This window comes from Ixodes scapularis, unplaced genomic scaffold (genome assembly GCF_016920785.2).
Source record: "Ixodes scapularis isolate PalLabHiFi unplaced genomic scaffold, ASM1692078v2 PGA_scaffold2__306_contigs__length_199485367, whole genome shotgun sequence".
Classification (NCBI taxonomy): Eukaryota; Metazoa; Arthropoda; class Arachnida; order Ixodida; family Ixodidae; genus Ixodes; species Ixodes scapularis.
This window is the reverse complement of record NW_024609857.1, coordinates 108,071,814-108,093,403: the sequence shown is the minus strand read 5'-3', so window position 1 is coordinate 108,093,403 and position 21,590 is coordinate 108,071,814. Positions and strand designations below refer to the sequence as shown.

The 21,590-nt window shown below is 49.0% G+C and overlaps 1 protein-coding gene and 1 long non-coding RNA gene across 2 annotated transcripts; both read right to left on the bottom strand.

Moving 5' to 3' along the window:
• Positions 1 to 16,310: 16,310 nt before the first annotated feature.
• On the bottom strand, positions 16,311 to 16,983 carry LOC121046460. Its single transcript, XR_005798173.2, has 2 exons — positions 16,782 to 16,983; positions 16,311 to 16,394 (listed from the first exon to the last, which is right to left on the bottom strand). It is a non-coding gene; the product is annotated as an uncharacterized LOC121046460 (long non-coding RNA).
• A 178-nt stretch (positions 16,984 to 17,161) lies between these two features.
• LOC120839509 lies at positions 17,162 to 21,525 on the bottom strand. The gene is made up of 3 exons (XM_040209789.2): positions 18,457 to 21,525; positions 17,985 to 18,366; positions 17,162 to 17,316 (listed from the first exon to the last, which is right to left on the bottom strand). The coding sequence occupies exons 1-3, from the start codon at positions 21,523 to 21,525 to the stop codon at positions 17,162 to 17,164; spliced, it is 3,606 nt and encodes a 1,201-aa protein (XP_040065723.2).
• Positions 21,526 to 21,590: the final 65 nt, after the last annotated feature.

The following is a 21,590-nucleotide window of genomic DNA, read 5'->3' as shown; positions in this document are numbered from 1 at the left end:
GCAAAACAATTTTAAAAACCCTTTGTGGTACTCCTCTGGGCAAAGGCGAAAACCACCCAGACCTCAAAGTGCGCTATACAAGGCGGCACACACTCCTCGAACATGTGTCACACTCTCTATTATGGGAAGAAAGTGATTTTCTAGTTGCTGAATGAAATGAAAGGCAGCCTGTGATGGTACTACTAAGTTCCCGAAGAATTTTCCAGGCACGTGGTATGCTTTAGGAACAAGACAGTACTGGTGAGGCCTGGTCAAGTTATTAGACTCATCCGATAGCAGCTGAGAACAGCCACAGCTGTAAGTTGTCTGCTCAAGCAAAAGCTTGATAAAATAGCCCCAAACGTAATAAAAACGTGGACGAGTAATCAATTATGTTAGACCTGATGTCTGATGCCAGCTCAGAAATATCCTCTAGTGGCGGGAAGTTATCAATTGGAAGACATTCCACAATGTCTGAAATTAAACTTTCATGGTGCGAAGATATTTGCAACTCTTTTAGAAGGTCAGCCTTGTCATCGTCTACGTTTTCATTGTCCGACAGTTTCGAACAGTTTCTTTATCCAGAGGTGTTTTAGTCCTGAGGTGAACTGATGCACATTTGGGTTTGTGTTGCAGCCCAGCATTTGTCGTATATAGCTCCAAAAACGTTCTCAAGTGTGTCTTGCTGCAGGCGTCGTGTAAGTAAGAACTTAAAGTCATGGCTGCTTGAAAGCTCATCCCAGATCATGAGGACACTTTTTATAGTAACTTGCCACCCAATGATGGCTTATGGCTGCCTCCTACTTTGGAACTGCCATGCTGAAATCCATCCGAGTTACTGGTGGAGAAAATCAAGTATATTGAGATTCTCCCTTCAGAATGGCATGACGCAACTTCTGCCCTGTCTTCTTGAATTTTTTATCTATTTATACAATCAAAAAGTATGTACATCCTGTCACAGAAATAGGCTGTAGCCATGGCTGCCTCAGGAAGTTCCTTTGCTTAAACAAGAGATATGATTACAAGAAAGATTGAGGCACTCAGCACCTGTGGGGCACAATTTTCTTCCATGTTACAGAAAGGTTTTTGAATAAATGTGTCTCTCAGTAAGTTTTGGAGTCAATTGCAAGCTAATCTCATGGATAGAAAAATGAAGTTCAACAATAGAATACCGCTCAATGACCTCATTTCCAATGCAAAGTTTGTGGGCTTGGAGATTGCTCTTGGTTGTTTTGGGAAGGTGCGGAACATCAAAGACAAAGTAAACGTGTTCGTTGTCAACTTCAAAAAATGGCTTATCACCACACACACCAAGCTTACGTTTGAAGCCCCCTAACCACAGGCCACAGCCTTTACTGTGAAGCCAACAGTCTTAAAGGGGCGATGCACTGATATTTGTATTTTGCGCAAATACCGCTTAGAACGAATCCCTGACGTTAATGATCCGTAAAAAATACCCGTTCGTTTTCACCACACGCAATCGAAGTCGCAGAAAAAAATAAAGCAAAACGAGCACAGTTCACCCCCTCAACTCGCAGCCAGAACAAGCGGCCCCGTGATCTGGAGCCGATTATATGCCGCCAATGTTGACCATAGTCATGCGCTGGGGTTGGCAAGGCACAGGACACGCGCTGAGTTCCAGACATTGTTATGGTTCGGCTGTTGTCGTCATTGCAGCGATTTGACACAGGTCACTACCCGAATGTTTCTCGAGCTATCGATTATCACGAGCCCAAATCGAGTGTCCACGCCATGCTCGGGTCCAATCTATGAGCCGTATTCAAATATCGTCACTGGGCGGTACTGCTACCGTCCAGCTATGTCATCAGGTTTTTCGAAGGAGAGATTGAATAAAAACACTGGGTTTTGTCCTCGAAATTACAGCGCAACAGAGGAGTTTCTTGGTCAGTGGCGTTGCTTGCGAGTATCCTTGAGTCCCACTACTGCCAGTAAGCTCGTGTAAAGTGAAAAACATTCCAATTGAATATCATTGCACCGCCCCTTTAAGCTCCCGAATGAGAGAAATGAGGAGACTGCGTTAAACAGAAGACGATGTTGGAGTGTGCACAACAGTGTGTTCAAACGCACCTCCTGGAAATTTCAGACAGCATAACAACCAAGGCTCTATCTGCAATGTTAGAGGTTCGTTCAAGACCGTCATCTGTTAACCCATGGACAATGTCGTGTGCAAGGTCGTAAGTTAAATTCTTTTTTTAAAACAATCTTATCGAAAATCAACATGCACACACGTTCAAGTGCAGCCAGACAGCCCGGCAGAAACAACAGCGCGAGAAGCTCGAACCGATCGGCTCCACGAATTCACTCCCAGCATGCGAGCACGCAGGCGGTCATGCGTCACCCTGATTGATGCAAAGTCGACCGAACATGATGCAGCAGAAAGCACAGATGAACGGCACGCACGGCACAGATGAACGACGCAGGGACGAAGAGAGGCCATGCAGAATGATGCAGAGGCGACGGCGTGCAGGCAGGCAGGACATGGCAGGCGCCATTCATCACGTGGTTTTTGTGACGTATTTGATTTAATCTATTTAGTCGTTTTAAGTACTTTAAGCAATTTTAAAGCATTGCCATTTAAAAAAATAGATACTTTTCACAAAAAGAGTTTTAATTAATTTTAACCAAATTGTAGAAAAGCGCCACGTAGCGGAGGGTATGAAACGCACTATCTGGGCCGCGAATCGGCTCCTGTATCCTCTCTTTACGTTTACTATATTACTCTATGACCGAGCGCTGTTTGCTCGGCCCTGCGCGCAGCACTATCTCCCCCCCCCCCCCCCCTTTAAAATCGCATTGTACAGATGTAGCGCGAAAGAAAAACAAAACTGGCTGAATTAAAAAAAAATTAAGGTGAGACGAAATAAACATGCAACATCACAGTCCTAACGTGCGTAGAACGGCGTGAGTCGAACTACGCGTGGACCACTTCGGGTAGTGGCTGACGGCGTCCTGAATGTCGGGTTCTGTCGGGGAGCACCTCGTAGTTCAGGTTCCCAAGGCGGCGAATGACCTTGTAGAATCCGAAGTAGCGTTTAAACAGTTTCTGACTAAGGCCACGGAGGCGAACGGGAGTTCAAACCCACACCCTGTCTCCGAACTGGAACTCCACATCGCGGCGACGAGCGCTGTACCGGCCAGCGTCGACACGTTGTTGGTCCTTTATGCGAAGGCGGGCTAGCTGGCGTACCTCTTCTGCACGTTGTGTGAGGAGACGGGCGTTGTCGGTGCCGTCGTCCGTCGGGTCGTGGGGCAGCATGGCGTTCAGCATCGTCGTCACCTTCCTGCCACGCACCAGCTGAAAAGGTGTAATCCCAGTGGTTTCTTGAACCGCCGAGTTGTATGCGAACGTGAAGTAGGGCAACAACTCTTCCCATGTCTTGTGTTTCACGTCCACGTACATAGAGATCATGTCGGCGATGGTCGTGTTTAATCGCTCCGTCAGCCCGTTGACCTGCGGGTGGTATTCCGTTGTTCGACGGTGGGCGGCGTGGCTCAGGCGCAGTATCTCTTTTGTCAGTTGCGCCATGAACGATGAGCCTCGGTCCGTTATCAGGACCAGGGGAGCGCGTGTCGGAGGGCGATGGACTCGACGAAGAGCTTGGCTACCTCTACAGCGGTTCCCGACGGGTCTGCTTAGGCTCGGCATTCCGGGTAAACTAATCAGTGGTCACGATTATTCAACGGTTTCCCTACGTCTGGGACGGGAAAGGTCCAAGTAAATTAATTTCAATCTGCTGGAACGGGGCAGTCGGAGGCGCGTTCGGCTGCCGGAGGTTTGCCGGCTTCGTCGGCGGCTTCTTCTGTCGCTGGCACTTGTGGCACGATCGTGCGTAAAGGTGGACAGTCTTTGGGAGTATCGGCCAGTAGTATTTCTCTCGGATTCTTGCGAACGTCCTGCTGCAGCCAAGGTTACCAGCTGTCAGGTCGTCGTGGCAGGCTTAAAATATCTATTCTCGAAGGCTAGCAGGAATTACCAGGAGCCACGTCGAGCTGCTGTCCCCGAAGTTCTCTTTGTGGAGAACTTTGGAAGAAATTTCTAAAGAACTTTCTGCCCCCGACGTTATCTTCGTAGAGTCTCCGTATGGCAAATCTTGGCAGGAGACGTGAAAAAGCACGGGAAATCGTACCCGCTCGTCCCTCCAAATGGTGGATCAGTGCGCGCAGCTCAGAATCGTCCCGCTGGAGTGCTGCCATGCCGTTAACGCTCACCCCGCAAAGAAAGTGACCGTCGTACCCAGGCAGCACACAGTATTGGGCCAACATTGGATTTGATGTGCCAAAGAATGGCCCAACAATGGCCCGACTGAGCCGTATGTTTCCCAGTATTGGAATCACATGGGACAATAATGGACTATTAAAATTGTAAGCAGATTTTGTTGTGTTCGTCCGTTTTTTTATCGTTCCCCATCTCAGGGTTTACAAGATGACTATTAAAGCCAGTGGTTTTCCAATATTGGTGATACGTTGGCATAGGCTGGTCAACATTGGGCTGTCAAGGAATAGCTTTCCAATATTCGATATACGCCGGCATAAGTTGTCAAATATTGGACAGTCGGACCCACTGACTTTCTAATATTGGCCAAATGCCGGCATAAGCTGTCCAATATTGGACTGTCAAAGCCAATAGCTTTCCAATATTGGATGTACGCCGGCATAACCTGTACAATATTGGACTGTCCAATATATTGTACAATATTGGACTGTCCAATATTGGACAGTTTTTTGCCGGCTACTCTCACTTCGCATTCCATTACCTCGGCGTTGACAGCTTAATTCCGTTTTTTTTTAAGTTTAATTATTTTTGTCTTTTCCAGTGTATTTTGTGTGCATATGCATTACGTAGCGTTAGTGTCTTCTACTTTGTCCGTGCGCCTGCCATGTTTGTATTTCTTTCTGCGTGCTCTATTTTTTATATATAATGTTTCTGTGCATATTTCGTCATTGTCGACGCAGGTGTCAACAAACATAAAGCCGCCGCTTACGCCGCAACCGAAGTGACTTATACTCTCAGTTTTACGAGAGTCTATGGCGCTATAAAGCCGTCTATTCGACCCGAATGAAGTCTCGTGAGGGCTGCTTCGACTGCCAGTGCACATGCCATTAGTGTAGGCAGAGCAACGACGTAGCAATCGCGACGCGAGAGTATAGCTCGCCTGGATCTGGCCGGACGCTCTCGCTCTGCGGAAATGTGGGCGTGGGACTCGATTATCAAGCCCCGTTAATTATTCTGTAGACAAGCACAAACTCAGCATTTTGTAATATGCGAAGAGGTACTACTCAGCTGTGATACAACTAAGAAGATTGCAAAGCAAACAACAACCGGGGTAATTCTTGGGTAGTGTCCACTCTCCCGGCAGCTGGCAGAATTTTTTCCCCGAAATTCTACCGGTAGTCGCCCCTCATTGGCGGTGCAATCAGTTCATCGAACGACATTTCATAGACAGATCGTTTCATCAACACGTGATGTTTCATAAAAAAAAAAAAAAACATGTTTTTTTTTTTTTTTGGAATGAACCCCTGCAGACTGAGCATGAAGAGGCGCGAAAGGGTGGCCTGGCTCGGTGAGCACGCGCCTCAGGAATACACGCGCGTTGAAATGCCCCCACAGAGTGCAATTCGCGTAACGCATGTCGAGGAAACGTTGCTCCTCGGGAATACGCGCGCGACGAAATGCCCCTACAGCGTGCTATTCGCGTAACGAATGTCGATGAAACGTGAATGTCGACGAAACGTGTATTCACGAAAATGGCCACGAAACGTGTTTTTGCGAAACGCAGGAAGAATAAGAAAGTCAGTATTCTACCTGCAGTTGCGACATTATTTCAGACAGATAATGGCAGGCGACTGTCGGTACGATTGCGGGAAAATTATACTCCCGGCTGCCAGCAGATAGGCACTGCCTAGTTCTAGAGGTTATCCGGAAGATTACCCGTACAAGAACAGTCAATGATCACCAAGTAGGTTACAGCACACTTACGTTGAAAATACCGGACTTGAAAGATTTTAAAGTTGAGGCTTGGGCGAGTTGGTACGCACTTCGGAATTAAAAACAGCGCAGAAAGACGAGGACCAGACGAAGAAGTGACACGGACGTAGCGGTACGTCCATGTCACTACTTTGTCTGGTCCTCGTCTTTCCGCGCTGTTTTTAATTCCGAAGTTGAAAGATTTAATCTGAGGTATATATCAACACGGGCACTGCAGAACAACCACTCAAAAACAAAAACTAGACGGAAGTGATCCGTGAAGATTCAACACGATGTAGCACACGCTGCCATTTGCCTAACCGAACACTAAACGATTCACAAGAATGTCTTGGGCTTCTTTGAAGAAATCGACACCGGTAGGACTTTTCGAACGAGATACCATTTACCACAGAAGCGAAATCCACAGCGGGCCCGCACCCCGCAGGCCGCATCACACGCGAAACTAGGTCCGGTCTTCGCAGGCATTCTCGGTTTGTCAACGGCTAATGCGTCATCCGTCAAGCCACGTGATCACGCTTCTGCCGTTACCCGCGCACAGAGAGCGGATTCCAGCGATAAAACGTGTACGGTTCTTTGGTCCGGCGAGTACACAGCGTCTAACACGCCTTCAGCTTAGAGAGAGACAGAAAAAAGAGAGGAGTATAAAGGAAGCAGGCCAGAACGGAGGTGGGGTGCGCTTACAAAGGCTAATCTTCAGGGGAATCTCAACAATGAACGCAACGAGAGTATTTGTCACTTGTACCCAAGGTTAATAGTGCAGTAGATGTTATGCGTGACCTTGGGCTTGAGGCAGGTTCCGTGCTCTGCCTTATTACCAGCTTCGAGACTGTAGTCACGTGACCCTAACCGGAGACATGATTGGCCTTAAACACGCATAGCGTCTACCTTGCTGTCAATACCGATTTAACAGGACAGCTCTTTGAAGGTCAGCTTTTGAACTTCTGAAGAAGCTGTCCAGCTCAAAAGTGGTTCTAAACGGGGCAAGTTTGAAGACAGTATGTTTTACGTCGTATAACCCACATTATAATTTAAAATGAGGAACTAAGCGCGACTATTTTTTGCGCACCGATGTACACAAATATATATATATATATATATATATATATATATATTAATCTATTTTTTATTAATACATTTAAAACTATGGCCCAACTATTCAGTTGGGCCATTGTTGGGCCTTTCTTTGCCACATCAAATCCAATGTTGGCCCAATACTGTGTGCTGCCTGGGAAGCTGTGTGTAATAAACTTTTCGATTTCAAAACAATTCCTTGTGCCTGTGTACCTTCCTTTTTGCAAACAACTTGGCAAGTGCACTTGCAAAGAGCTGGGCGAGTGCAACGATGGCCAAAAATTAGCATGACGGCCAACATTGGATCGGGTCGCGCTTCCAGTCTTGTCCAATACTACGCCGGTCTTTGCCAATTTAGTACCACCATTAGCTGGAACCATGGTTTAGCAATGGCCCAACATTGGCACCAATGATGGGGCCGACATTGGTTGGAACTATGGTCGAACAGTGGCCCAACATTGGCACCAATGACTGGGCTAATATTGGAAAGGGTAGTGCTTCCAATATTGTTCAATATTGAGGCCGGTCTTTGCCAATGTTAGGCCAATGTCGGACCAACATTGGTGTGCTGCCTGGGTAGTCGTCGTCTTTGGCGCAGCCAGTAGATGACTTGAAGGGGGTTTTGAAGAGGCAGTTGGCGTCGCTGGGTTTTCTTCCTGACTTGTAGACCACGGTTCCGTCATACTCATGCACTCGCAGGCTCCATCGGGCGAGGTGTCCGATCGGTCCTTCAGGCTCGCTAACCAGCATAGCGAGGGGTGGTAGGTGACCACTCGAGACGGGCTTCTGTATAAGTACGGGCGGAATTTCGTGATGGACCCGTCGACGGCATGATATTCGTTCTTGGTCGTCGAGTAATATCGGTCCGCGTTCGACAACGTCCAACTTGCGTTGGAGATTACGCGCTCTGTACCCTCTTCTTGTTGAACCAGTACTGCGACGAGTTCTGTGTTGCTGGCGTCTGTGTGAACTCCTGTTTCGGATGATTGCTCGATTTGGCCAAGAATCGGTGACGATTTTAATCCTCACTTCCGCTCGTCGAATGAGTGTCGTTGTTCTGTGTTGGTGGTCGGTAATGAAACAGAGTACTCCGGTAGCCTCCTATCTTAACGACATATTTTTATTCTATCTTCTCATCGTCGTCTTCTACCCAAGCCCATAAGAACACATCTTTCCCTTTTAAAACAAGTCTATTTACAGGTTTCACAACTCGTCCACTTCTTGTTGTGTAAGTATCCTGGCCAATGTCCGGCACAGAACTCTCTTTGGTGAGATCGGTCCTAGGCATTGGTTTTAGGTGGAATCTATTTTGGCGAAGGGTTTCTGTGTCGTTGTCTACGAAGTATGATCTCGGAGACTCCGCTGTAGATTGCACTACGCCTCGTTTTGGCTGACCGGTGATCCAGACGATATCACCTCTTCTTAGAGGTTCCCGCTGTCGGGCACCACGTCGTATGTCGTAGTTAGACTTTTGCTGAGTTATTCTTCTTCTTTCCCACTTTTTAAGTTCTTGGGTGTTCCCAAGTTTCGATTCCAAAGTGGAAGGAGCAGATGGTAGGTATGTTCTCAGCTTGCGAACCATAAGCAACTTGGCGGGACTATATCCATTGCCCAATGGTGCTGCAGGGTAGGATTGTAATGCGATGTGGCTGTCAGATTTCTTTTTGAGGTTTTTCTTAATAATTCCGTCAGCGCCTTCAGCAGATCCATTGCTCTGGGGATATCTTCGACTAGAAGTCCTTAGTTCGAAGCCCCACTCTCGGGCGAACTGATGGAGCTCACATCCAGCCAAACGTTGAAATTGTGGTCCGCTGTGGCTGAACACCACTTCAGGTGTTCTATGTCGTGCGGAAATTGACTTTAAGTGTGTTATTAGATAGCTCGAAGTCATAGAGTTCAAAAGTGCCATCTCTGGATACCTCGAGTAATAGTCGGTCACTAAAAGGTAGTCCTTTCCTGACAGATAAAATAGGGCCATCGCGATCTTCTGCCAGGGTCGCTCTGGAAACGTCGATAATAATAATTGGATTGTGTGTGTGTTTATACAGCCTAGAACTTGGTCTGCCTCACAGGGGCGACGAGTCTCCCAGCTGTAGATGAGAAATTTAGCCAGTGCGGTACAACCGCCAGCCTGGGGTCTTTACCGTGCATCACGCAGTAGTGATACACGACCGCACGCCGGTACGATGCTCATCCAGATCGAAACGGGCAGGGGTGGGGCTCGAACCCAGGATCCCTGGGTTCTGCAGCGCGAGCTTTCGCTCCACGTGCTCTGGAAACGTCGATACCATCAAAGGCTCGTGTCGGTTGGCCGATTCCGTGATGTATGCTGAGCAACTTCGTACCATCTTCTCAATCGCCGTTGTGACGCATGGCCACCATACAGAGTCTTTCGCTCGAGCTCTGCAGTTGGTGATTCCTTCATGTCCCTGGTGGATTTTCTGGGTGATGTCAGGGCGCATGGCTAACGGGATAATGAGTCTGCATCCTCTCATGTGTAGTCTATGTTGAAGTGCAATTTCTGACCGATGTTGCCAGTACTCTTTACAGTTTACAGAAACTTCTTTACCGCTGGGCCACCCTTTTTCCACTGTACCCTGCGAGCTGTTTGCACGTAGTGTCCCTGTTTTTTTTTGTTTTTTTTTTAAGTCTTTTTTTTTGTCGCAGGAAAGTCTGCGGTCACTCTCTTGACGTATGCTGCCACTTCTTGTTCTAGATCGGGGTCTCCTGTTTCCTTTAGAGGCTGGCGGGACAATCTGTCTGCGGCAATCGGCACTTTTTCTGAAAAGTGTTTGATCACATATGAGAATCTCATCATTCTCATCTTCATTCTTTGAAGTTAAACCCTGATGTCCGCTAGGTTCTTCGACGTGAAGATCGGCACAAGCGGTTTGTGGTCAGTTTCAATCTCAATGAGAAGACCAGTCACAAAATCTTGAAACCTTTCGCACGCCCAAACTACCACCTGGCCATCCTTCTCACCCTGTGCATACCTTCTTTGCGTCTTTGTGAGTGTTCTTGACGCGTATGCAACTGGTTGGTAGTCTGAAGCTTACAAAGCACAGCTCCCAAGCCGTATGATGAAGCATCGGCAGGGATCACTGTGTGTTTTCCTGGGTCAAACAGCTCCAGCACGGTACTCGTGGTCAGCGCGCGCTTGAGTTCATTGAAACTCCTCTGCTGTTTCGAATCCCAAACCCAGCGGCTCATGGAGCTCAATAGCGTATTAAGTGGGTAGGCGATGTGTGACATGTTGGGTATGAACTTTGTCAAATAATTCACCATGCCTAGAAAACTTCTGAGCCCACGAACAGATGAAGGAGGCTCCAAGTCCACAACGGCCCTAACTTTGGCACTGTCTGGGAGTGTTCCTTCATAGTCGATGATGTGACCCAAGAACTTTATTTTTTGGACGCTGAAATCACACTTGCCCGGATTGAGGGTGATTCCTTGATCCTGAGGACGTTCTAAGACACACCGCAGTCTGACATCATGCTTTTGTTGAGAGTCGACATAGATTTGCACATCGTCCATGTTGCATACCACACCTTCGAGACCACTGAGGATTTGCAACATCTTTTTTTTTTTTTAATTCTGGAGCAGATGATATTCCAAACGGCAGTCTCATAAACTTGAATCTTCCGAAGGGTGTGACGAAGGTTGTTAAAGCTTGAGGCTTCTTGCAAGCTCAAACTGCCAAAATCCAGACTTGGCGTGAATTTTCGGAAAATAGCGTGCTCCAGCTAGCTGTCCAAAACGTGTTTTTCTATAGGAAGTGAGTGAACTTCTCTTTCGTCATATTTGTTCAGTTCAGTCAGATCTACGCATATTCGAAAGTCTCCATTGGGTGTTCTCACTGTCATCATTCCAGAGCACCATTTATTTGGCTCTTCTACGGGCTTAATTATTCCCTTCTTGACCATTTCCTCGAGCTTCATTTTGGTCTTATCGAGAAGTAGAATGACCACTGTTCGAGGTGTCTTCAGTGCCACTGGTTTAGCGTCAGGTCTCAGGTTGATCCTGTATGAAATCTTGACGTGGCCCAACCGAGAAAACAACTGCGGGTATTCTCGTTTTGGGTCCACAGTGTTGCCCCCTGAGGCGCCAACTTGATCAAGACGCTGAATAATACCCAGTTGTTCCCTTGCATCCTTAGATCGAAGTGACTGCTCTAGCTCTTCAACGACGTAAATGTCGGTCTTGATGGTTTTCTCTTCGTAATGAAGAGTCTCATTCCATATACCAAGAACGGCCAATACCTTCTTATTGGGACCTTTCAGGATTTGTTTGGGGCTCCCTAGGGAACATCCTTAAAAAAAGTCTTTGTACATCCTGTCACGAATGACGGTGACATTATCACCGGTGTCGACTTTGAACGCTCCGGGAATGTCTTGGATGTCGACCGTGACTTTCCATCGCAGTCCATCTAACGACGCCACGGAGCCAAGAAATGCTGTTTCCGACGTTGTAACTTCCCTGAGGGCACCAGAACTCCTGCAAATTCGTGAGTAGAGCCCTAGTTTTCTGCATTTGTTACATGTTGTTTTTCGTGCGTCTTTTTGGTGGTGTGTGTAACCGCACTTCGGGCAGATTTTGTCTTGAGCTGGTAAACTCATGACAAAACCGACCGAGATAGAGTCACTGCTTTGTTTCATGTCTTCCCCTTTCGTTGACTTGCCTCCTCCTTGAAAACTCTGTCAATGTTTTTACTCGGGGAATTGTGGAGAGTAACTTGCTGTTTCTTGACAGGTTCGGACTGTCGAGCCAGGTTGGTAGCCTTCTCGAGTGGCAGTCCTGCATCCAGTTGCAATTTCTTCGACAGCTGATGGTTGAGGATTCCAACGCCAATTCGGTCTCGAATCATCTCCTCGTGCAGAGCTCCGAAGTCGCAAGTCTTGGCGAGGCTGTGAAAATCTGTTATATATTCTTCCACGCCTTCGTCTTCTCGCTGATGTCTTTTGTGAAATTTCGCTCTCTCAAAGATCACGTTTCTGCAGAGGACGAAGTCTCTCTCAAAGGCCGAAAGCACTTCCGCATACTCCGCCACTTTGGCTTCCGATAAGTTCAGTGAGAGGAGAATGTCGTCTGCTTTGTCGCCCATGAAGCATATTAGAGCGTTGAACTGCTCTGGCTCAGGTTTTGTGGCAAGGCCACTGATGAACCGAAAGCGTTCGAACTGGCGCTGCCAATGGGCCAGTCATCGGGGTTTGAGAAATTCAATTCCGCAGGCGGTTGGCAGAGAAATGAGCTGGTGGCTGCAATCGACGACGAAGCCATCGCTCACCGTTCCTGGTCGATCCTGGGTCCTTGTATTTCTGACAGCATGTGTCGCTGGTCCTTAATAAAACAGAGTACTCCCGGTTCCCTCTTATTTTAACGCCATCTATTTATTCTCTCTTTTCATCCTCGTCTTCTACCCAAGGCCATAACAGCACAGTTCTTGTCCCCATTCAAAGTTCACGGCGACTTTCGTGTGAGGTGTGTGAGCGGCGCAGAAAACGTGGCGAAATCCCGAACGAGCAGCCGGTAGTACCCGCAAATTCCCAGGAATCTTTGGACGGCCTTCTCGGTGGGCGCAGTAGATGCCGCTACGACGCGAGTCCTCTCAGGGTTAGGACGAATACCTTCGTTGGTCACAACGTGACCTAGGAACGTCTGTTCGCCGTTGGCGAACCGGCATCTCCTCGGCTTGAGGGTGAGTCCGGGGGTCCTGATTGCTTGAAGAACGGCCCGAAGGCGTCGCAACTGCTCGTCGAATTTGGCCGAGATTACCACGATGTCTTCGAGGAAAACAGAGACAGCTCTGCTATTTTAGGCCTGCCAGTATGGTGTCCATGACACGCTTGAACGTTGCCGGCGACGTGCACTGTCCGAAGGGCATTACCCAAACCTCGTACAGCCCATCCGGCGTGACGAAGGTAGCCTTCTGTCGATCCCGTTCATCGACTTCGATCGGCCAATAGCCACTCAATCAGGTCCACCGGCAAGAAGTATCGGAAGTGGCGCAGCCGGTCCAATGTGTCGTCAGTGCGGGGGAGCGGATACACGTATATCTTCTTCACCGAGTTCAGCCGCCGGTAATCTACGCGAAATCGAAGCTTTCCGTCCTTCTTTTTCACCATTACGACTGAAGAGGCCCACGGGCTGCTTGACAGCCGGATGATGTTGTCGTTGAGCCTTTTCTAAACTTGTTGTTAAATGACCTCCCTTTCCTTTGGGGAGAGCCGGTACGGCCGCCGATGCACACCGATCGAATCCTCGTTGGTAACAATGAGATGTTTCGCAACTGTTGTCTGCCGCACATTCGTCGTCGTGTTAAAGCTGTCGCTGAATTCGGTGAAAAGGTCTTTGAGCTTTCGTCGTTCCTTGGCACGTAGCTTGGCATTAACATCCAGCTGCCGCGGCGGGGTATTCTACGGCTGAGATGGCGAAGGCTTACCGGAGATGGCGGTGATTTTGGCGGCGTTCCGGAGCACCTCGACATGTCTTACAGCGGTACCTCTTGTAAGGTGCTGGGCCTCTTATCGAAAGTTCGTCAGGAGGGCCACAGTGCGTTCATCCTGCAGTTGTACGTTGCCTTTCAGAAGAACTCCCAACGGGCGATTGAAACGGTCACGACGGGCACAAGAACACTTGATCGTGGCGGCAGGTTCACGTGGTCCGCAATGACTCGGACGGCTCCTGCCGTTGTTTTAGATACCTTCGGAACTAGGACGAACTTTCGAAGCGTAAACCTGTTCGCTCCAAGGTCGATCACGGCACCGTATACGCGCAGGAAGTTCATGACCAGGATGACGTCTCTCGCCCAGTCCTGAAGGACGACAAACTTAACTGGACAGGTCTCACCGTGAATTTTGATTCGAGCAGTGCACGTCCCAACAGGTGTCAATGTCCCGAGGTTGGTCTTTGCAACTTTGGTGGAGGGAGTTCGGTGCGAACCCACGAATCGCGTGCTGCCGGTAGGGGCATCGCCGGTACACATGGCTGGCTTCCCAGCAGTAATGACACCGCGGTCGGAGATCGGCCGTCCTCCAGACGTCCGTCTTCCTTGGCGAAGGTTCCTCTGGGCCCACCTACTGGACCCGTTCTTCGGGACGTCGGGAGTACCGTGGCGCTGAATGCTCATTACGTGGAGGTGCCACATACGGGCGGGCGGGCGGCGGTGATCGCCGGGTCAATACGGCGTAGAACAGCGTCTTTTCCTCAGGGGTTGGCACGTCGACCTCTGCAGTTTCAGCCTGCAAGGCCCTCTGGACCTTGTCGCGTATGATCTCGGCGATTGAAAGTGACACCGGAAGCTTAGCAGACGGAGCAGCTTTCGGAGCTCCTCTCGGACAACGACCCAGACGATCTCGCGTATGTTCGACGTGGTGGAGCCCAGGTAGCAGCTTGACGACGAGGATGCAGCGACGCCGGGTAGTGGCTGGTAGTGGTAGTGGGGGCTCAAACCTGGGAACACGTTCGATATTCGTGGTCTACGTCACTAATTTTTCGACGGTCGCCTGTGTGTTGGGTATAAGACCTCAAAATATATTCTCCTTTACGCCGCGTATGAGAACCCTCAGACTCTTTTCCTTGATCATTGGCGCGGCGACTTGCTCGGGTGTTGGTAGTATCCACGGACGGTCTTTTTGAGTCAGGGGCTGGTCTTGCGCTGCGAAGCCTTGGAGGCGTATGCTTTATGGGCTGCGGTACCCCACACCTTCACCAGAAATTTCACGGATGAAAAAGAGCGCGGAAAACGTAAACTGAAAATAATGGTTTCATCGGCGAACTTGTGCCAAACAAAATAAAGAAGGAGCGTCGAGACCGCAGAAAAGTAGGTGCCGATTTGGCGTCGTGACAGCAAGCGAAAGCGAGACTGACTCGACAAGGTCGCGGGCAGCTCCTTATCTAATGTGCGTCGGCATCGCCCAAATTCGGCTCAGAATGTTTGAGAATCGAGCGTTTAGGTTGCAAATGAGCAGGCACTTTCCAGAACAAAAAACTGGGGCAAAATGATAAAAGGTACTCCCCTATTAAGAATAAACGCGAATCTTCTAGAATCCTAAGAACGAGCGCTGCTTGCTCGGCCCAGCGCGCGTACTCGCAGAAAAAATTGACAAGTGGACCAGTGCGAGGCGATTACAAAGAAAAACAAGATGGCGGCTTCAGCCACCCAGTGTTGCGAGGTTATTTTTGTTTTTCCGATAATGACCGTTATATAAGACGAGTTTCGACTTTTTCAGGCCCATTTTCAAAAATAAATTCGACCTATATTCCGGTTTATACAGTAGGTTTTTGGACGCCGAGGGTCGGAAGTTCAACTTTCGAGTGAGATCAAGCACATTTTGAAAAAAGTGAAAGCCGTTTACAACTTCCTGTAACGCCGAATTGGAGCGCAGCTCTTGAGGAGGAGGAGTGGAGGGTATATTCCTCCTCCTCCCTCGTGATCGTGCCTGCTAGTCCTCCTCCCCTCCTGCTCCCCCTCCCTCTCCTTTATCACCTCCTCGTCCTTCAAGCTCCTCCCCTCCCCTCGCCTCCGCCTCCTCTTCTCTCCTCCCCCCGTCCTCCACCTTCGTACTGCTTTCCTCCTTGCCGCTCAAGCCGGAAAGGGTCGCGTAAGAGCTGTGCTCTGAAATATAGAGTCAGGACAAATAATTTGGAGGGTTGAAATTTTATTGATTGGGGAAAAACCGTGGTGTATATTGGAAACTGCGTTGCATATCCGGCCAAGGTTTACGCTAATAACGTACAAAGCCAACGTACGCAATTGTTATACCAATGTACCTTAAAGTTTGCTCCGCGAGTTTCCAATTTACGTCCTGGATGAAAACCCCATTATTAATTTAACTAAACCGCCATGATCAGCCGCCGTGGCATGATGTTCAGCAGCCTCTCCAGTGTAGCAGCCAACCAGGACATGAAAAAAAAAAAAAGCATGTAGTTAAGCAGTGGGCAAATCTTCCCAGGGTTTATGCTTGACATCCACGCTTAGACAGTTAGAAGTTAAAATGCTGCCTACCTTTTTTTGTCTGCTGTGCGTAAGCAGCAAAACTTTTCACTTCTGAGCTTACAAGGGTTTCAAGGTGACGTGATCACCAGACTAAAAGTGTGATGGACACTGGAAGATGGGCGCTCGGCCGAGTATAATATAAAAAAGAAAACACTTATAATAAGTGAAACAAGCGTAAAAAAAGACACTTTAGAGAAGCTACAGGCAGGCACACCATCTTAAACTTGATAAGGGACTTACCCCAAACATGGTGTTGTGATTTGTTTAGATCTGACGCAAGATGAACTTCAATACTTGATGATGAAACAGGGTCATGAAAGTCGTCACATGCTTGGAACACACCTATAATAAATGTAGGGAAGCCGGTCTGAACTGTGTTAATGACGTTTACAATGTTTTCGTCGAACGTCTTAACAATGCTGTCGGCCATGTTAAATTCGAATGAAAAATATTCAAGCTCTAGATACTTAGAGTGTGTAGTTCCAGTAGCAAAGGAAGGAACAGGCCCCGAGCTATGACATTCCCTAAGTTCCAAATGTGCTCCAAGCAAGGGGGGGGGGGGGGGCGGGGGCGAGAGGGAACGGAGGGGAGGGTATGCCCCTCCTCCTCATCCGTACTCTCTCGTCGTCCCCTTCTCCTCCTCCTGTGCTCCTCCTCCTCTTTTGAGGTATCTCAATTTTGCGATATACCGCACTGAACTATGTAATATATTGTGGTATTTTTGCTCACCGCTTGTACGGAGAAAGGGAATATACTTGTCAGATCTGGAAGCTCCAATGTGATTTACGATTGATGAGACCACTTGCTTGCACAACACGTATCTGGCATCTCCTCTCCTCCTCCTCCTCAACCTCACCGTCCTCCTCCTCCTCTTCGTCTTGTACGACTTGCACGCTCCAACTGATAACGAAGCTGGTAGATGCTCCTCCGAGTGGCCCGCCTAACACCTCTCAATGTACGCAAGACCGTCGGAGGGAACAATTTCCCAGCTTTCGTTCTTCTCCTCCTCCTTTCTTCCTAGCGTGCAGTCCATATCGTCGCCAAAGTTCGGCGTCCAAAATCCCCACAATATATACAAATATAGAGCAAGCTCCTCCTATACTGGTGCTTTAAATAGCACTCTTATCCCAGTCCTTGATTGTTATGAAGGAAGCCTTGTGATCTGAGAAGTGGCAGGATATGTGTTCCAGGTGATGGACCAAAGGCTGATTTTGAAAGACGAGGTCTATGCACGTGTTTCGAGAGGTCGTCACAGCGGTGTGAGCTGTTACGAGGGAGAGAAATGGGAGGTTTTCCTGCATAAGTGGTATGAAGTTCTTATCCTTCTTTAAGTCTGCATTAAAGTCCCCCACTACTAACATGGGTGTGGACCCACGTGTGCTTAACGCAAGTCGCAGAAAATGCACGATATCTTTGGTGAGTGCTGTAGGCGAGATATACAGAGCCACCACTACCAAGCCGTTGTCGAACTTGGCGCCACAAAGTTCCCCAACATTGCGTAGCACTTAGCAGTGACAGTTTGGAGTTTGTGTGACTGCAGCCGACGAAACTCATCAAGTAGTACCCTGTCGGGATTGGGCTTGCCGTGGTAGAACGTAAAGTCATTGTCCACATTGGTGAGGTAGAGCCCGTTGATGTCTGTAGCACGACTCAGTGCCACGTATACCAATTTCTGTGGATGACTTTTGGCATACGAGTACACCACGTTTTCATACGTGCCTCCCTGTGATTTGTGAATGGTGATAGCACTTGCTTGCACAACGGGTAGCTGGCATCTCCTCAGGGATATCCTTGACTTCTTATCAATGACGCAAGTGACTGTGCGTCTTTCGATAGGTGTCCAATTTTGCTGAATATTTCTGTCGAGTGCCCGTAACTGCCGGGATTTTGCGGCCGCCACGGTTCCAATCGCAATTTTGGAAACAAGCTCACCGAAATGCAGCCAGATGCGTTCCGGCTCTCGGAGCGTATCGTATTGTATGTACTGCAGTATTCCAACAGAGCCATTGACCAGACCATCGGAAACATCGACATTGAGTGTGAGCATATATGGTTTTCCAATGCATAGCATTATATTAGCTGGCAGGTTTCCGAGTTCGGCCTTGGGCAGCGTTTCGGCCTTGCGCATTGCCTCTGTCTTCTCCTGCATAGACCTGAATCCAACGATTGTGTCCCGTGCCGGACATGCCACACAATTATCTTCGGTTGCAATGGCCGTGTTCGTATTGTAGTAGTCCGATTCCTTGTTGGAGTAGTACAAGCGGATGCCACCGGGACAACACGTTTCTGCTTGTTGTTGCGTGACGAACCGACTCTGGATCAATGCGATTTCTTAGGAATCCAATTCTGCACCGTCTCCAATTTTGGTAAGTATGGTGGAAAACCTGAGATCGCTTTGCCTTACGACCTTCGTGAGGACAAAGTATGACAAATGGTGCCATGCGATTTCCGTGTTAAACACACTGTTCGTCTTGACGCGCTTGAAAACCTCGGCGGCACGAACGGGGGGAAGCTGGCGCAGGTCTCCGCAGAGGATGATGTCTAACCCGCCGAAAGGCTCTAGATATTTGCAAGTGATGATGCGGAGTCGCGAGTCCACTTTCTGAAGGATGTCGGCGGACATCATGCTAACCTCATCGATAATCACGCACCTGACGTTCCTGAACGCATAGCGGAACGTGTTCAACTCGTTGTCCCGGAGTCCGCCATCCCTATTGATGGTAAGTCTGAACGCTGCATGTACAGTTATTCCACCAAGCGCGACCGCCGCTTTTCCAGTTGTAGCACAGGCAACATAGGCGTTTACATTATCTGAACCAGCAGGGTTGCAATATCTGTTGTAGACGTCCATGATGAGACGCAGTACAAATGTCTTCCCACATCCAGCCACTCCCGTGAAGAAGATTTGTAGTGGCGGAGAGTCCGGTATAGTGAGTCTATGCACGACTTCTCGGACGATCTCGTACTGCTCCTCATTCGTTTTGCGCATTGTGTCCAGGTACTGATCTCTGCTCATGACGTCTTGGCGCGTGCACACGGCGGGGCACTGCTTAAACGGGGCATTGGATTGGACCATACCGATGTCTAGGAGATCGGAGTCGTCGTTTTCCATGGCCATCGGGTGCAGTCTCACATCTGGGAGGTCAGAAGTGGCACAATGTTCCCCGTCATTTGACTGGAGCATGGAATTACAAACGGCACGAATTTGCTCAATGTCTACGTCACTGTGGTACCGTGCCTTGTTCTCTAGAATGACGTCGATGTTTTGCTCATACAGACGCTCGAAACAGTTTTGGTCTAAGATGTCAACTTCTTTGCGGAATGGATAGAAAAGCAGGACATGTTCTCGCTTGAAGTTGACTGAATCGTCTACGGAGTAACCGCGGTAGCGAAGTATCCGTCGCTGATTCCTCTTTTTGTAGGTATATATGTTGTACTCGGTAGCGAACTCTGCTAGAGTAACAGGTTCCAATTCGGGAATGCGGTCTTCGTAGCGCTCGATCATCGTCCGTTTCCATACATCAGTGCTTGATTCTACTAAGCCTTCCTGCGCCATCTGAGCGTTAGACTTCCGAATGCGCGTCCTTTCCTCGGGCCATGCAGAGTTCACGAAGACAACTTTGCGACTCGCCTCCGACATATCCTGGTTGAGCAAACACCATGCGGCCTCCTGTGCGGACAGTTCAATGGCATTCAACATTTTCACACCTAGGTGTCTCAGTGCCTGAGAATAGGCCATATCCCCCTTCTCCTTGACAATTTCTTGCACTGCTCGATTGAGGTTCAACATACCTCGGTTGGCCTTGTTTACATATTCCACCACGTAGGCAGCACACGCGTACGTGTCGAGGACGATCTGAAGATCCATGTTAGAATCGAGAATTGATGCAACCCATGGGTTAAAGTAATTCACCCACTTTTGATGCACGGTACGGGGTAGCATGATGGTGGCACGAGGAGTGCCTGCTCGGAGAACAGAAATGTACTCCGCCTTGTCCGCGACACCGTGATGTTCCCAAAACTGCTCCATGGAGTCATAATTTGTCGTTTCCAGGGCCTGATGCATGGCCTCGTACTTGTTTAGGAGGCTCTCGATTTTCTTCTTCTGCGCTTCATTGTCCACAGTGGGGAAAGGCACTACGACCATACATTCATCGATGGGCATTAAAGGCGCGTTAAAGCGGCATCTGGTGGTGTTGTGCTTGTAGCAGGTATGCGTGTGTTGGTGCACCTGAGTCCGCTCCCGCTTCAAGCATCCGTTGTCGATGGAAAGCAGAACGTTGGCTATTTCAAGAGTCTGGGGCATGAGCATCGAGAGCTCCTCGTTGGGCGCGTTATGAAGCCAAAGGAGAATGTGCGCGTGTGCCGACCCGCGGTGCTGAAATTCGATCCGCTTAAAGTAGTCGACGACTATGTACGGCCTAAAAGGCGATACACGGGTGTTGCGGAGAATGTTGAGAATGACACGCACCAATCGGTCGAAATATATGGCACAGACCACGGGATCGTCATTTACTAGCTGTGCTCGATAAATGCTGTTCATTTGCTCCAGTGGTACTTCGATCTCGCCGGGCTTCAACCGAAGGCGTTGAAGCAACTGCAAAAGGTCGGGCCAGTGCATTTCCGAGGCAGAAAGAGTGAGGAACGCGGTCGGCTTACCCAACTGCCGTATCATAGCAAAGAGGTCTTTCTTGCGTTTTGTCCAGTACTGCACGGTGTTGGGAATACCATGCATGAAAGCCATGTCGTGCTCGACCGCTTGCTGCACAAAATCCTTGTCGAGCAACTGTTGCTTCGTTAGTGTTTCCAGTGCCTTTATGTTACGGAAGGCCACACACATGTCACCGGCTACTCGGTGCCTAAACACTTTCATGGCCATGTACAGCACGTGCTGCGGGGTGGCCCCTCGACGGTCTGATCTGCGGATCTCACTCATGGCGTGTGTGAAGACTGTCGGTTTTGCGCTGGCATCTACTCGGCGCGGCTCACCGAGATCGATCTGTGGGAACGAAAGCTCCTCTGAGTGTTCGTCATAAAGTATGCTCACGGGCCTTTTTCCCTCACCTGGCGCAATCGCTAGAAACTTGTCTTCGTCCCATACGAGAGTGTGCTGAGCCAGAGTCATGGCTGTAGCCACTTGGATCGGATCGTTGAGGTCTGAGCATTGCGGGAGCAACTCGATCTCGTCGTGTTCGTCCACTTCTACGATATCCCCCAAACGGGCAAAATCGCACTTTATATTATAATGCTTGTACAGCGTGCTATCACACAGCAGCTTAAGCCACGGCAGCAGATCACATTTTTTTACTGCCCCTGCCAGGTAGGTCGTCTTCACAAGCATGCGCCGCTTCAAATGTACATTGAGGGCTCGGTCTTGTTCGATGGCACGAGGCAACATTGTCACCATGTCGTCCACATCAACACAGACGTTCACTACTGGTCCCTTAATGCCGTGTTGACCTGCACCGTGCATCAGCCGTCGCAGTTGCATGAAAGGAATTCGTGGAGATATGAGTCTCTCACTCACCGCGTTCAATT

What these genes read in the sequence shown, in the direction of transcription:
- LOC120839509 (XM_040209789.2), bottom strand. Translation starts at nt 21,525, where the DNA reads ATGCACGGTGCAGGTCAACACGGCATTAAGGGACCAGTAGTGAACGTC. An exon ending in ACTTTGTCCTCACGAAGGTC is followed by an intron (nt 18,367 to 18,456) that starts GTAAGGCAAAGC and finishes GCATTGATCCAG; the next exon opens with AGTCGGTTCGTCACGCAACA. An exon ending in ACGCATCTGGCTGCATTTCG is followed by an intron (nt 17,317 to 17,984) that starts GTGAGCTTGTTT and finishes CCCTCGTAACAG; the next exon opens with CTCACACCGCTGTGACGACC.